Below are 16,568 nucleotides of genomic sequence, written 5' to 3' on the forward strand. Positions count from 1 at the left end.
TTCGATTCGGTGGGACACCTAATTACATATCCGTTTGTCAGTTTGAGAATTACATATTTATTTCCATAAAATTATATATTCCCATATTCCTTATTGAATATTAAAACTGTTGGATATTATTCCCATAAATCTTAATTCTTTTATATGGCTCATCATGTCTTGAATGCTACAACACGTTATACATTAGACCACATATTCTTTGGTTTACGTTCATGTGGATGGCTACCAATAATTCAAAATAGTAATAATTTATGGTAAATAATATCAATTATTCATCAAAAATTTTCCTAATAAATCAGAAGTATCATAAGATCTATCAGTATTGTAATAATGGGTGATCGATTTGAGTGTCTCAATAAATAAGATATCGTAGATATATTATATATTATTTGGTATCACAGGCGCAAGGATACTACTCCAAAGAAGGGGGAGAGAGATGGGTCAACGACCGGAGGCGGTGAGCGTATCCCCGAGGTTGCTATCTGTTGCAGTAGAAAAGACGCACCCAGGAAAACTGGACCCGACAGTTTGCACGGCGGTCATGCACGCAGCAGCGGCGGCAGCAAGAAAAGGAGAGATGCCGTTCTCGTGGCTCCCACGCCGCGACAAGGTCTGGCGACAGTGCGCGGGGCCCACGGCACGTATCTCCATGAACGCATACGGCCACATCGTGGCCTCTCTCTTGCTCGAACCTCGCGACCCCATCGTTACCCTCCATCCAACGTCTCAGCGACAGCCCGGGTCCCACACCACGTATCTCCATAATACTACACGTCACCTCGCTGGACGCCCGTCTCGCGTATGCCTAGTCTCGTCTTTTACTGCGACGCGAGTCCATCAGGACCCACCGACGCGCATCTCAGCAACAGCCGTCGGGCCCCAAAGCCCGTATCTCCTTCACGACTGTCTGTCGTCGCACCTCGGAGGCAGTTTCAGGGGCCGTTCCTCGTTTTCTTTTTACTTTAAAGTCCTCGGGCTCCTTCCCTTCCTCCGACTAATAGCGCCGCGACTCCATCGTCACCCACCATCGCACATCTCGGCGACAGCCCGAATCTCGAGGATGGTGGGCGTACGATCTCTTAGCCCGGCAAGAGGGAATCATTGGCGTCGCCGGTAATTGCAACGAAGAGCGAATCATGGCCGCCTGTCGGCCGCGATAGAAATGGACCTCAGGCCAGTGCGGGACGCACCGTTTAGTCGCTAGATGAACTATTTGGCGTGCGTATGTAAAAAGGGCTCTCGTACAAAAGCTTGTTTTCCTGGAGATTAGCACCGGTGGAACGAACAAAAGTTGGAGAACGGGAACAAAAGCAGGAAAAAGAACTTGAAAATGGATGACAAAGGGTGGAGACATGCTTTGTAATAATAAAGGCAGTGAAATTATTGGGCATAAAGAGAGGGTAGAGATTCTTGAACACCCCAAGTCGTAAAGATTCTGTAACACAATGACCACTAGCTTACCACAGGAAACAATTATTGGCCACAGCCATAGCTGGTATCATATGAGACTAGGATGATCAATGTTGAGAAATGGATGACACGTTATAGGAAGATATTTAAATTGATCTGTTTCTCCTGCTCGAATGATGCTAAGTAAGTTGTTTAATGCACAACAAAAAAAGAAGCATGGGACGAAAGCAACTCGATAAATCTTGCAAAAAGAAAAAGCTTGTCTTCCATCACGCCATAACATTTGCATGGTAAACAAAAATATATCAAATGTCAGATCCAATCTATTTGATTAGGGCTAAGGTATCAATCGGTTCTAATCTACTAGATTCTAGCAAGGTATAATATACGACAAAATATGTGATTGATTAAGTTGGATAGTTAACCAAAATTGGCCAAGGCAACATAAATTAAGCTCATGTATTCCTATCGGATGTCTGTTCTAGTCTACTTGGAAAAAAGTTACTAGTTGCTCATCGGATGAAAAAAGTTTCACTGCATACCTTTTTGCTTCCTCTTCAAAATAGCCAACAGATATTATGCATTACTCCACCGTCTAAGTATCTTTCCCATCTACTTGAAGCTGAACCTCTTGGTATCCTTCCCTCCAAAATCTGAATATCAGAAATAATCCATATCAGATTCTTGACATTCTTAATTAAGATTTTCTTCCATCACTACTTGGCTTCTTTAAGCTATGTTTTCCAACTGTCCGGATTAGTTTTTCTCCGCTTGTAGGTGACGTAGCAGACAACCTTGCTTGTGAGACCCAGGCAGTTTATCTTATCTATTTTATCCATCTGATAATTAGTATTTCTCCGCTTGTAGGTGACATAGTGAACAACCTTGCTTGTGAGACCCAGGCAGTTCATCTTATCTATTTTATCCATCTGATAATTAGTATTTCTCCGCTTGTAGGTGACATAGCGAACAACCTTGTTTGTCAGACCCACGCAGCTTGTCTTATCTATTTTATCCATCTCACAATTGGTTTTTCTCCGCTTGTAGGTGACGTAGTGAACAACCTTGTTTGTCAGACCCAGGCAGCTTGTCTTACCTATTTCATCCATCTCACAAGGAAGCTTTCTCCGCTTGTAGGTGACATAGTGAACAACCTTGTTTGTCAGACCCAGGCAGCTTGTCTTACCTATTTCATCCATCTCACAATTAAGCTTTCTCCGCTTGTAGGTGACATAGTGAACATCCTTGTTTGTGAGACCCAGGCTTCGAGTCTTATGTATTCCATTCAACGTATAATTAGTTTTTCTCCGCTTGTAGGTGACACAGTGAACAACCTTGTTTCTAAGACCCAGGCAGTAAGTCTTACCTATTTCATCCATCTCACAATTGACAGCATAAGTTTCAGACTCTCCATCTACTGATTTATACTGCTGCTCACATATATCAAAAGCTTTCCCTTTAAGCTTCTTGCCTTTTAAAACATCACTTTCATTTTCAACCATGTTTTTCCCTAGATCACTTCCATAATTCCTCAACCTCTTCTCTTGGTCATTATTTTCCTCTTCAGATGACAAGTCAACTAAATTGCTTGTTTCCTCACTTGATTCCTCACCATTCATTTCGTGTTTCCTCTTTTGGAGTAATTCTATTAGATCCATAAGCTCTCTGTTGACCTGGAGCAAAAAATAGATTCAGTGAAACAATATATTTTGTCATCTTTCAGATTTAAAGTGTTCTTCTAGCAAGCCTAGGAGTACTTGTACCTGGGGATTCTGTAAGAAATCAGAGATGTCATTAGGACAAGAAGGGCATTTCTTGATAATTTTTTGAGCTCGAAGGCTCCAACCCCCTTCCCATGTTCTCTCCCGCACAAATGACTTGTCAGCGAATGACCCAAGCAAGCATGACTTGCAAAAGTTGTGGGCACATGGGGTTGTGAGTGGAAATGACATCACCTTCCAACAAATTAGGCAGCTAAATTCTGCAGAATTAGAAATATTTGAGGGGATTATTAAAAATCCAAACTATAAAAATGAATAGAAAATTTCCAATTCATATAACTCCGTGCTGAACTTAGGAAATATATCAATTATGAAGATCAACCTTTCAAGAGTTTCTCCCTCACAGATGTGCTTTGAGGAGTCCTGCTTGATTTCCTTCGTCCCCTTTCATATGGACTTCCACCGGGCCCATGCTTTCGACTCGTTGGTGGAGACTTGATCCATTTCCAACCATGTTTTTCCTATGGAAAACACAAAAGCATGCATAGAAGCACGATGGAGAATTTAAGAAGGCCTTAATCCGATCTTAAGATAAATAAGACCAGATGTTTCATATTTTAACATTTTAACTACCACATAATAGTAATCATAAATGCAAACATGGCACTCCATCTAAACATTCATTTACGAACCCAAGATTCGAGTAACTGTTTCCTCAGATGTCTACGTGTGCCTGACATACCAATGATGCAATAAGTAGATCTTTTCATACTAATATGTGTTTAGTCCAGGAAGACTGTTAAAAGTGATATAGCTGAAAACAATGTGAATCCTTAAAATTGCGCATGACATCCCCGATAGAGAGACACAGGATGGTGCTTTCTATTAAATAAACTTACAGAATGGATTACTATAACTAGATAATTAGTTTTGTCCAAACATAGTATCTGAGGCTAGTTAAACTTGATGCAAAAGCAGTGAGAAGAGGAAGGGGGAAGAAACATATATACAGAGAGAGAAAGAGAGACTATACATACATCATAATCCCAAGACGGGCTTTGCTTTCTTATTGTGATATCAGTGGCATGCTTTAGTTCCTTAATGACTGGCAAAGGTCTAGGATGGTCCCCTTGTTCATCACTGCAATGTAAATCAAACAAAAAATTATTAACAATTGAAGCAGAAAATAGAACATTTGAAAAAAGTGCATGCCTAGTTCTAGAGCCAGCACATGTTAATCTGAAGAAACATAACATATAAAACTTTAGGATACCTTCTTTCCCCATACTTTTTACAACATGTATTTAAGACATCCTCATAGAGTCTTGAAGATAGCCCCCAACCAGATCTCAATTAGCAAATCAAGCTTACCGTAGTTTATTTAATTCTAAGTTCTTCTTGCAGTAAATTAGTTACCTTTTGTCTACTGATTCTAGTTATTAGTTCATATCTATTTCAACATCACAACTAATAGACATAATTGCCATAAAACATGTTCGGTGATTCTCAACTTGGTCTCTATTTGCAACCGGCTGTACTTCTTTTCAGACACATTGATATTTATCCAATTTAACAACAAAAGGGTGAGGTGTTTACAGAATTTATTTCAAGAAAAAAAGGCAAAATGTCTGCATCATTACTTGATAAATCTTAATAAAGTAACTTCATGAAAATCCAGATCTCAAAAGATATTCAGAAGAAGAGCTACGTCAAAACGTTCCCTATCTTCAATTGAAGCTTCCACCATTGATATAGGCATTTGACAACACCCATCAAAAGGTCAGCCTAGTTGGTATGACAACCCATGTGTGGCATTCCTAGTACAATATATTCCTTTGAAACTTTTCTACTCCCCAGAAATTCTAGCATGATCATCCCTTTTCTAGTCTAATCAAAGATTTTAAGAACACGTATTTGGCACTTACACTATCCGTGACAGTATACAAATGCACAAACAAGTATAGAACAGGGAAAAAGAAGAGTAAACCACCATAAAGAAAAAAAAAAAGAAGTAAACCTTGTCCATGGGGCTGGTTCATTGTCACACCGGACAAAAAGATATCTACAAACTTTAAAACCCTGAAAATTTCCAACCATTATTGCAAATACAGAATCTCTTTCTCAAATGTAGAAACATGGTGGGCACAGAAAACTATGAAAATGGGAAGCAGCTACAAGGTTAGTGTACTTGAATCCCAACTTTGCGCCAACATTTTTCGATCCTGTAAATCCCATCATAGCGAACCCCAGTTTCTGGAGCATATGAGGATCTCTTTTCTTTATGGGATCTGCAGAATATCAATAGAATGGAACATTTTTAAAAAGAGCTGCCCTGCAAAACAAGTACCTTTTGAACTCATACAATCAATGACAAATGCTCCAAATCCAGTTGATATAGCATCAAGCTTATGTGCTTATTTCAGAAGCAACTGATACAATAAGCCAACTATTTAGTGATTCTAGAAGTAGATTCCCTCAACTGCATATGACAAAACCTTCAGCTAAATAAATGAAATATACGTGATGTAATGCATATCCAGTGCTTGGTGTTACTAAGGTAAAAGAAATCAATTTGTTTATAGATTTTTTACTAATATTTTTGAAGTAATATAAATTGAAAGTCAAATAACACATGCATAATGAAGTTAAGTTACCTAGTTGTAATTGACACCACTATGAGCAAGAATGAAATTTGCAGCTTAAATTATTATAATCAAAAGAGTGCAGCCACTCACCTAACTACTCGAACAGGGTATCCCTTTAGGCAACTAACTTGTAGTGCTTTGTTAAGCTTCTCAAATGTCTGGTCAAATGACTGGTGTTTGTTAGTTCGCTTGTTGCCACTCAAATCCCTTCCCCCACTGCCAGAATGAACCATAACTTGGAAATGATTCAGTCAAAAATAAATTTTAAAAAAATTACTCCTAAAGAAATAATGCCAATAGAATAACGTAGACAGAGAATTTGTTGATAATACTGTTAAATAATCAAACATAGGAGAACAATCACAAGATTGAGACAACTGTTCTCTCATACCTTCCAGTGTAGAGGAACCAATCACCATGATCTTCATCATCCTTGTAGCCTCCAGATAATGCAACGGATTGAGCACCCTGATTCGATTGCCCTGCAATCCCTGCAACATGGGGTAAGTGGGCACCCCATTGCCTGCATTCCAGTCGGTCCTCCCATATTTCGCCAACCAAAACACCCTTCTTCCTTTTAGGATCATGCACTGCAAGGATTGGCCCAAAATGATCAGGAGGTACTGCAACAAAAATTTGACCACTACAAGCATTAGCCTTTCCAGCCTTTTTGGCTCGTTCAGTAGTAAATGCTTTGTCAGGCCTGTTTTCATTGCACATGGAATGATATTCTCGTTTTTTATCACTTGGGATGGTTGACTGTGCTGTTTTTGCCATGCGAATAGCCACAACAATCGCAGAATTGATTCTCGGCTCGCATGCCATTTTAGATGGGATAGGGGCTCGACATTTTGCACAACTATGTTTACCCTGCCCAACCCACTTCTGGAAGCATTTCAAGCAGAAGTTGTGACCACAGGGTGTCTACAGAAACCGGGAAAGGAAGGGAAAAAAAAAAATTAACTTCAGTACCACAAGATAAGCATTGTTAGAATCTAAAACACTTGAGAGAAGATACAAAAAATGGAGTCGAATTGTAAAAAGTACTAATAAAATCTCTCAATGGAAAAGGTGACATTTTATATACTAATGGAAATAATCATGATGAGATACAGTATCATACGTGAATGGTAGTACTTCAAATCACAAGAAAAGAGCATAACACCATCCTGAGGATTATAATGTTCAATAGCATGCGACAAGTTTCACTGCTGCAGCATGCTACAGATGTTGGGGTCATCCTTCTGTTATATTTTTTTGATCCATACAAGGAAGATGGATGCTCCGACCTAGACTTATCCTGCTCATCAACTCTTCTGAAAAACAAATGATCGATGATCATATAGATTTTAGCCCCATTCTACAAAAGCAATTATTGAGACCAAAAAGAACCTTCCTCTTCCGCTTTCAACATACAAATTTAATAAAAAAAATTGTTATAAACTTGGATTAATCCTCATATAAATTGGTTAACCATTTCATGGAGCCTTCCAAACTTAGGATGACAATTAGTTTTCTTTCTTTTCTGTCGAGATAACTGATTGAGATGTTGAAGTGGTAGGTTAGCCCTTGCGAGAAAAAGGAATACACTTAGGAGGTCAACAAAGAGGCATCTAGCTAGGACCCTCTGATGCCTAACAGCCTAACTTAAATTGAATAACATGAGAAGGAAAGGAAGAAAGCTAAGAACATAAGAGAAAGTACTGACTAGAAAACTTGGGTCAGGAAAATCACATGGCTTGAACGGCCAGAAGGCACTCCTCTTTGTATTTAAAGGAGAGCCACAGTGCAGGTAGGGTGGACTGGAAGTCAGCTCACTGCAGTTGCACTAGCAAAAACCAACATTCTATGAGCTTGTGGGGGCCTTGTTATGACAGCAGTTGTGTCAATAACATGTCACAAGAACATACAGCAACAGATGTATGCTTATCTGTTAAGATGCTTATCGATACAATGCAAGCTCAAGTAGAACTTTCAAACAATAGGCCATCGTAAATGATTGTACATACTACATAGCCTTTAAATTATAGGCAGCCATGCAAAATTTGGTGGGTTTTTTTCCAGTGACGTGTCTGAACTTTTAAATGGCCACGCATACCACTTTAGATGTTCCCATTTGTATTGATTTTCACAAGCAAAACCACCCAATGACTGCAGTCATGTGTGTGGATGCATACATCTGAGGGACAGTAAAAGGGGTTCGAGAGCCACGTTGTGTTGCAAAGTTAATGATAGCAGAAAATGAATAAATATATGGATATGCTAAACCCCAGAGGTAAAGGCATCTCATTTGGGAAATGATAACTAGATCTATCACAACAGAAGCATTAAAATGACCAATTCAATCAAAGACATGAATCAGTCTTCATTTGCCAAACAACCATAAACTCCAACTACAAGTCGAACCTCCGTCGGCGTATAACTTTGCATAGTTTATTACCTATCTCAGAACAACTTTCACATTATAAATAACAAAAGATGCAAGCATGTCTTGAATAACATTTGCCATAAGCAGAATCAACTCGGAAACAACAAAATCCCCTTGTAATTCTACAAAAATAATAATAATAATAAACAAATTGCTAGACTAATCACCCAAAATATATTGGATAAAAGACTACATCACTATATCTAACCTAATCACTGAATCATATCATAAAATAACAAAAGGAATTACCCTCGTAATCGTAACATATCATAAACTACCCCGAAGGATTACCCTGCTACTAATATACTTCAGCAGCAACAAGTGTCGAAAGGAAAGCGAAGCATCGTATCATTGGCAAGAAACCATAAACAACTGTCATGCATTCCTCTTGATGATATTAGCAGGAACGCCTATCAATCTCCATTTAAGGCCTCTTTTATCTAGATCGACTGATAATTTGAATAGGAAAAAGAGTAATGAAAAGAAAATTTGCTACTCACAGTCACAGGGCGATCCGGCAACTGCATGCAAAAGGAACAGATGAATTTCGCATCCAAGAAACCAAGAACATCATCATTTCCCATCTTCTTCCCTTTCTTCTCCTCCTCCTTATCTCTCTCCACCAGAACCCTTCCTCTGCCGCCCACCAGTTCCTGCCTCCGCCAGGCCTTCTCCTTCTCCGTCAGCGATTGATCGGCTTCGATTGACCGGATGGACGCGATCAAGGCACTGGAGGCGTCGGGGACGGCGGCTACGACGCCGGAGCCGTCCGGGGAGGAGCAATCCGGGCATTCCCAGTCGACCGCGGTGGCGAGGGTCTCCAGCGGCAGGGAGAGGCAAGGCGCGTGCCAGGGGGTGGCGCAGGTGCGGCATAGCACCACCTCCGCCGGCGAAGGCGGCACCGCCTCGCAGACCATGCAACGCCCGTCGGCGTCGCATGGGAGATCGACGGGGTAGGCCATCACGGAGCCGCGTACGGGCTCGCTTGCCGGCGGTTGGCCAAGGGGTAGGTGGCGCGGCGAGACGGAGAAGGAGAGCGGAATGGGTTTTGAATTCGCCCCTCGGAAAGGGAAAGCGTGGTGGAAGTCGGCTTGACCCGTCAAATCCATCAGATCAAACAGCGAATCCTCAGTTAAAAGCGCCCCACGTCATGAATTGACGACACATTGTAGAAAGTTACGAGCGCCGCCTCCCACCGCTGAGCTAATTCCAATTTAAGTGGCACCACGTCACGTCCGCAGAAAGGTGAAGTGACATTGCCATTGGCTTATATCTTGGTCGAAGAACTCAACAGACAAAGCCAAATCATGTGCGAAAATCTAAGAAATTTCATGTAATTACAGTTCATCAACAATTCATAATCGACCAATTAGCTTCGTCAAATTAAAATTAAACAATCATATAAATCAAAATTATAACTAAATTAAAATTTAAATATGTATGTAATGATAATTTAATGATGGTAAGATCATGGCAAGGCATAAAGTCTTTTACACTATAATTTGCACTGTAGGTGAATAACACAGAAGCCAAAGTCACTGAAGAAGAGAAGCCAGTCATCTGTATGGGAAAGAAGCCATATGTAAAATGAACAATGGGATGACAGTTCAACATTGCATATCAATTGAGCATTCCCAGATAAAACTAAAGAATCAAGTTAATTAAACACAGCAAGAGAAATTAAAGCAGCAAAGAGGATAAACAGGATCTGTGGCCTGACTGGTTCATGCTTGAGTTCCAACATTCTTTTCAGGATTATTATATCTATCAATAACCAGCAGAATATGCTTTGAAAAAAAAAGCAACTATTTAAACACAAAATTAAACTAGTGAAAAGATAATCCAGAATGACCTGCAAACAAGACATCTGAACACAAGTTATTTATATGTAATGCAACAGACTAGACTTGTGGGACATATTGCAGATGATGCAACACAGTAGAACAGAGAGAAAAAAAAAACTCATAACACACGTTATTTATATGAAACATCAATATTTTTCCTGTGAACAACTTGATGAAAGATACAAACTTCCATTTTGTTGATAGTTCTTATGGCGGTGACAGAAATCTATTTAAAAGCATTCATCAAGTATGGCTTGCTCCGCAATTGTTGTGCCGCAAATAAGTCTTTATCACGGGCTCTCACAAAATTCCATCTCCTGAGATTTATAACCAATGCCCCCACAAAATTAACAAAGAACAAATTGCATGATAATCTAGGTTATGACACTTAGCCATATGATATTTGGCTATTGAAATTACTCTTATAAAAGTAGCTCAGAGAAGGAACCGGAGTTAGAAAGAACTAAGCACTGCAACTATTTGCATGATGAGAACAATTTGAAACCGGCCAAGAAAAAGAAGCAGCAGACTTAAATCTAGGCAGGCAAAATTGCATATGTACACGCTGCACTAATCCCAGCTTTACTCATTCATCTCCATAGTAGCAAATATCATACATCTACAACCTCAATAACGTTATGAAAGTACCCTCAGACACTCAGTGTAGTAAGCAGTTCTGATACAGCCATTTATTAACAAGATTATCTTCTTTGTCCATTACCACAACCTTCATTTTGACTTCCTACTTCTCCTCTTCGGTTCTCTTTGGTGATGAAACAGTAGAGAGGAAAAAAAGTAGTTCAGAGGAACAATAATCAAGAGGATAAGGATGAGTGTTTTAGTGCATTCTCATGTCTTCAGAAAGATAGCTACATTAATCCATAATTTAATTATAAATAAATAAGTTCAAGTACACAGGAATGAGCACATTTGAAGGTATCATGAATCACTGGAATATATATGATATCGGAAGTTTCAAAAGAAATATATGGAGTTCTTAAACTCTGAGTTAAATTGTTCCTCCAATCTAACAAGCAAATTCCTATATCCAACAAAAAGGTAGCATAACATACAGAAGATGAAATCATTTGATACCTTGCCACAGACTGGACAACTGTCACTTCTTTCCATCCATTCATATATACAGCTCAAATGAAAATGATGAGAGCATTTTGCTACAATTTTTGGATTTTCTGAAGAATATTCTGCAAAGAGCAGCCACTATGTTTAGAGTCCTTCAAATGACCATGAGCTGCCAGTATAAATTTTGGACTCTCGGGTACAGAAGATAATTTAACACATGGAAGTAATTACCAGAATCGGAAATGTGCAAAACAGATTATCACATACAAAAATCAGAATCATCAATAACAAAGCAGTGTCGAAGTAATAACAATAACAGTTATGGTTACACATGCATGGTAATTAAGGTTCTCCTATCATTAACAAGGTTTGGTCCTCGGACTAACTTTATAGCCTTAATTAGAGCATTAGTTTAGGTTTCCTTTTATTGGAATAATAATGTCAATATTAATTATTTCACGCCGTAATAACGTGCAGCAAAAGATATAAAAAGAATGGAAAAAGAGTTATGACTATGGTTGACATGAATTTGAAGATCATGACTGCTATATATATCACCGGAAGGTGCAGTTGTTTTTCCATTCTTTGTTTTCTTTTTCCTTGTGATTAACTACCAGCCCCATTAAAGTTAAGAGATTATTTCATAGTTGAAAAACAAAAGATTCAAGAACTGACTTTTAGTTTCCAATTGTCAATCAACCAAAAGATTCCAAGTGTATTGAACCTTTGGAATTCAAACAAAATAATGGTTTTGTTGATCATGTTATGATGAAACATTTGAATGTGGTTTGGACTTTGAAGTGATTAAATACAACACAGCTTTTCTTTCTATAAAATTTACCTTCCAGACATGTAGGGCATACATCTTCATCTTCTGAAGTTGTAAAAACAAAACCTGTATCACGTGTTTTTGCAGCTAGATTTTTCTCTGATTCAGCATGGATAAGTTTTTGTCCCACTTCAGTTTCTGCAATTCGCTTTCTAACAGCAGCCAAGGTTTCAACAGCAGAACTGCTACCATTTCTTCTAAGAGTCTGTAAATCTTCTTGTAGGTGGCTTATAGACTTCTCACGCCTTGAGATCAATCCCTCACGTGCGTATCTAGGGTCTGCCTCATAAGGTGGTGGTCTAGGCACAAGATGATGACTCTCACACAATGAATTATCATAAGTATTTCCAGCTGTTGTTGATGTAGATGAAGTTGCTGCTTGAATCTGGGAAGGTACTGAGCGCCCATCAAGTCTTTGAAACATTGCACCATACTGTAAAGATGAAAGGAACTTGATTATAAACTCACCATCAGATGAGCAGTAGAACTACCAAAATTATTAAAACTGGAACATCTATTGAAGATTCCAATGAGGTTGACAATGAAACAGATACCATGGAAAAGTATATAACCAGCTTAACTTGTTCAGGTTTGTCTATACAGTAGTGCAGTTCAATTAACACTATGAATTAATGTCAACAATAAGAATATAGACACATTAGGAGGCAACGAAACGATCGTCAAATCTCAGACATTCAGATTGGAGTTATTAGACGTAAATCCAATGATAACAGTAAGGCACTAAGTTGAGTCCTAGTTGAATTGACTTTGTTTCTATCTGACCAACATATGAAACATTACTTGGAACTTTTTTCTCTGTTTTTATACTCTCATGGTGGTCCTCATCATACTACAATAATCTTTTCGTGGATGCTTCAGACTTTTGGTTTGTTGCTTCAGAGTTTAGATTAAGTACGGATCCAAGTATAACTAAGAAGAAATCAGCTAAGAGCTCTTTGCAAAAGCTATAGGAACTATTAGCGTTTAATCATCCTAGTGACTAAGGTGAAGAGAAAATGTGCCAGATCAGCTATCCTAAAGAAAGGTGGTTAAACCTGGTGCAATGCCCCAATCGAATTTTTGAATGCATCTTACTGGAGAAACACAAAGATAATGGCCTCCCAACTATTATCCTATGTTCTTCCTCTGCAACTAGCTCTCATAAAACAAGCTACTTCGATGCAAACACAGCCTAACTATATATGGTCGATGATGGACCTTGTTCGGCTAATGCTGGCCAAAAATCATCTTGGCTGGCAACTTATGGAGGCCCAGATGACATCAGTGCCAAACCCATATGCCCTGGGATGGCACATATTAGCTTGTGGGAGCATATCTGAACCTGCACAGTTTATGGCAGCCAATTCAGCATTACTCAGCTTTGATCCAGCTCATATGGGCCTTAATAGGTCCTGTCCAGCTCGAAAAGGTTTTTTTTTATTTTCTTTCCCTTATTCAAGAAAGAGTCTTATCAAGTGTAAAAGATGGCAGAAAAAAGAAGCCAGCTCAGTAAGGGAACTATTGATGCATTTGTAGTTGAAAGAGGTGTGGGAAAGGGCCTCCCTGTTGCATTTCTAGTTGAGTTATGAAACGAGGGGCCAACAAGCCCACTCACTAATTCAATCTCCCCACTAGCAAGTCTAGCTTTTTCTTTTTTAATTCTGTCGCATTGAGATATTTATCTTGGTATGTTCTTTAAAGAACTATGATAAACTGAAGAGTATGACATTACCCCATTCAAGAGCTGATGAAAGAAATATCTTAAGCATATGCATTGTCGATATATGGGATTGCTTGTGTGGGCATGTTCTTCAAAGTCCTCCGGACACAGACAGCAACAGAATGCACCCATAATGCAGTTTCTGGCAAATTCAGGCAAAGGGAAATAGTTGAGGGTCTGAGGCCATTTCTGCAGTAATATACTCAAGGTCGTGAAGTTACCACTGAGCAGGATGTCAAACCTGCAAAAATATCTTACTACTGATCAAGCCTTAAAAAGATTCTAAGAGGACAATTGCTTGTCTGCGTCCTCCAATATCTTCTGAAACAGTGCTTGAAACAAAAGATGCTTCAATAGCTCCATAAGATGAGTACTTCATATCCGTCAGGTTATTGACAAGACACTGAGAGCTCTGTTTTCAGAGATAACATTGACCCGGTATTTGTACCTCCTGGTTGTCAAAACAATATGCAAAATTCAGTGGACATATGAAGATAGATTATAAACAGGAAAAACAGCTCAACGACAGTAATCAAGCAACATGCCAACAGGATGTGAGCCCATAAACCGAGAAAAAATAAAAAGCTTTACTACTAAAAACATACATATTTTCAGGGTTCATCACCTTGAGCCACTTTTTTAATTGGACATCAATTTTTCATAAGCATGGAACAGAAAATTTTGACCACATGTTCAGGAACCATGCTAACCCTATGAGCATGTTAAATTATGCATATTCATATCTGGTCTAAATTTATCAAATCACCACGAAAACAATGTTGAACTTCAAACCAAGCACCATACCTGCATGCTTTCCAGTTATGAAATACATGAACCTCAAATTGTTAATCTATGACAAAAGCTTATCAAACTCAAAGTCATCACAAACATTTTCATCATATCTAATCCACCGGTACAAAATCAGCTCTATAGAAAACTGCTAAGACTAAAACACTCGAACAGAAGTTCAGAAGACTTTCACAACCAGATACGATTCTAAAGTAATTGTATGAAACTGGTGTACATTTTTATCAGGGGCAAAGTAGAACAACATCAATATGTTTCTACTTACATGAGTATAGAAAACCAATATTACTACCATTTGAGCTCATGCTACTTAGGAGCAACCTTCCAATACTTCAATAAACTTGCAGATAGATTGTAACAAGGAAGAACTAAAAATCTTTTATTTTTTTGGCATCGACACTCATGGCCAAGATTCACAAGAACCAACAACATATATAACGGGTGCTGGGAAAAGATGAATCCAAGAGAATTGATGGTTCTTGATAAAGTTCCAGGGTCCCAAATATTTCGGAAGACACCTCTATAAGTTTGAACATTCAACCTCAAATCAAATGTATATAGAAATGTCTGGATTTCGCTGGTAAACTCCATGCTGGAAAAATTTTGTCACGGTAATATTTTATATATCCAGAAACTTGAGAGTGTGGGGTCCAAAAACCATTGGCATGAAATGACTGTCTTGGTGCCAACATTATGGCATGGATATAACTCACTGAAATTCTGCAAAATTCAACATTACCAACCAGTATGTTGAACACGACACAATACTAACACATGAAATGACTGTCCTGGTACCAACATTATGGTATGGCTATAACTCACTGAAATTATGCAAAATTCAACATTACTAACCAGTAGGCTGAACACAACACAATACTAAGGAACCACCACCAGGCTAAGCACAATTAGTTACCCCAGTCTTCAATTATAGATCCTCAATTTCTTTCATCTTCCTATAATTATTGTCTACCCTTCGTAGTCAAGTCAAGCTGCAAGCCAAGGTTTCTATATCTAGCTTTCATCCATGCCAAGCATGCCCTTCTTTGTGGCAATTGTGCGAACATTGAGCATTAGATAAACTGCAATAACTCTCTTTCCATCTTATCACTTCTACAATATCGACCAGAAGCTTTTGCCAAGTATTATTGACCGGCTATCTCTTCAATCCATGTTTCAGCTGACAGACAAATTCAGTAAAAGATAAGGCTCAGCATGCTTCCCCCGTCACCATCTCCTTTACTTGCATCTAAGACAAACAAAAAGCTTCCAGAAGCATGTACAAAAAAATTATAGTGTCAAATCATAAATTCCCCAGCTAGTCTCAGAACATTTCATTTACTCTCTATTCATGATCTACAGAAATCACACCTTTTGCTCCATTTCCGAACTAAGCGCTACATCACCGACAAATAAAAGAACATGACTATTACTGTTTACGACAATTGGGGTTGTCTATTCTGAATCCACACTGGAGAACTATGACTCTAATCAGAAAGCTAAGCATACAAAAAGCAGAAAGTTATTCTTTTGCCATAATACATCATACAACCATAAAGCAGAAAGGGTTTAGAACTGCACCAACAATGACATCATCGGTTCCAAAAATTAGCAATAACCGTTCAAGATTTAGAGCAAGCGTGAGCAAGCGGCAAGAGTATCTAATACCTTCAAGCAGACGGCGACAGATCGAGCGAGCTAGAAACGAAGCAGGACGTCCCGGGGAGTCGGGGCGAAGATTCGTACCTGGATAGGAGCGATCGGATCGAGCTAGCACTAATTACCCTTGGAATTTGGGCGAGAAGAAGAGACGGCAGAGGCGCTTGGTGGGCTGTCGCTTGACGCCGCGACTCCATTATCGTACGTGCGGTTGCATAGAGATGACTTATGCGAACAAATCGCTTGTAACCGACACTGAGGCGGCAATGCCACATCGACCGTTCATTTGACGCAGAGCATCAAACGAGGGCCCTGATGCATTGCAGGAAAAGAAAAGAACGGTGGATTACGTGGTCGCATAGTTAGACGCTTGTGCGAGGGTTTAGACGTGTAAAGTTAGCGTACTCCGCTGCAATTTTTTGTTT

The 16,568-nt window shown here is 39.1% G+C and overlaps 2 protein-coding genes across 3 annotated transcripts; both read right to left on the reverse strand.

The window, feature by feature from the left end:
• Positions 1-1,791: 1,791 nt before the first annotated feature.
• On the reverse strand, positions 1,792-9,906 carry LOC135617764 (E3 ubiquitin-protein ligase ORTHRUS 2-like). Its single transcript, XM_065118348.1, has 9 exons — positions 8,705-9,906; positions 6,168-6,700; positions 5,867-5,992; positions 5,320-5,419; positions 5,149-5,210; positions 4,169-4,271; positions 3,514-3,652; positions 3,174-3,391; positions 1,792-3,083 (listed from the first exon to the last, which is right to left on the reverse strand). Exons 1-9 carry the CDS (start codon positions 9,311-9,313, stop codon positions 2,145-2,147), a joined length of 2,829 nt encoding a protein of 942 aa, XP_064974420.1. The 5' UTR covers positions 9,314-9,906; the 3' UTR covers positions 1,792-2,144.
• Positions 9,907-10,052: 146 nt separating this feature from the next.
• LOC135617765 (E3 ubiquitin-protein ligase At3g02290-like) lies at positions 10,053-16,309 on the reverse strand. 2 transcript variants are annotated; one of them, XM_065118351.1, is made up of 6 exons: positions 16,153-16,309; positions 13,922-14,131; positions 13,693-13,822; positions 11,973-12,393; positions 11,144-11,253; positions 10,053-10,365 (listed from the first exon to the last, which is right to left on the reverse strand). In XM_065118351.1, exons 3-6 carry the CDS (start codon positions 13,810-13,812, stop codon positions 10,339-10,341), a joined length of 678 nt encoding a protein of 225 aa, XP_064974423.1. In that variant the 5' UTR covers positions 13,813-13,822; positions 13,922-14,131; positions 16,153-16,309; the 3' UTR covers positions 10,053-10,338. The 2 variants fall into 2 exon arrangements, with proteins under 2 accessions (XP_064974423.1, XP_064974421.1); XM_065118349.1 differs by having other exon boundaries at positions 13,902-14,131.
• Positions 16,310-16,568: the final 259 nt, after the last annotated feature.

The sequence above is a fragment of the Musa acuminata genome, chromosome BXJ2-7 (assembly GCF_036884655.1).
Source record: "Musa acuminata AAA Group cultivar baxijiao chromosome BXJ2-7, Cavendish_Baxijiao_AAA, whole genome shotgun sequence".
NCBI lineage: Eukaryota > Viridiplantae > Streptophyta > Magnoliopsida > Zingiberales > Musaceae > Musa > Musa acuminata.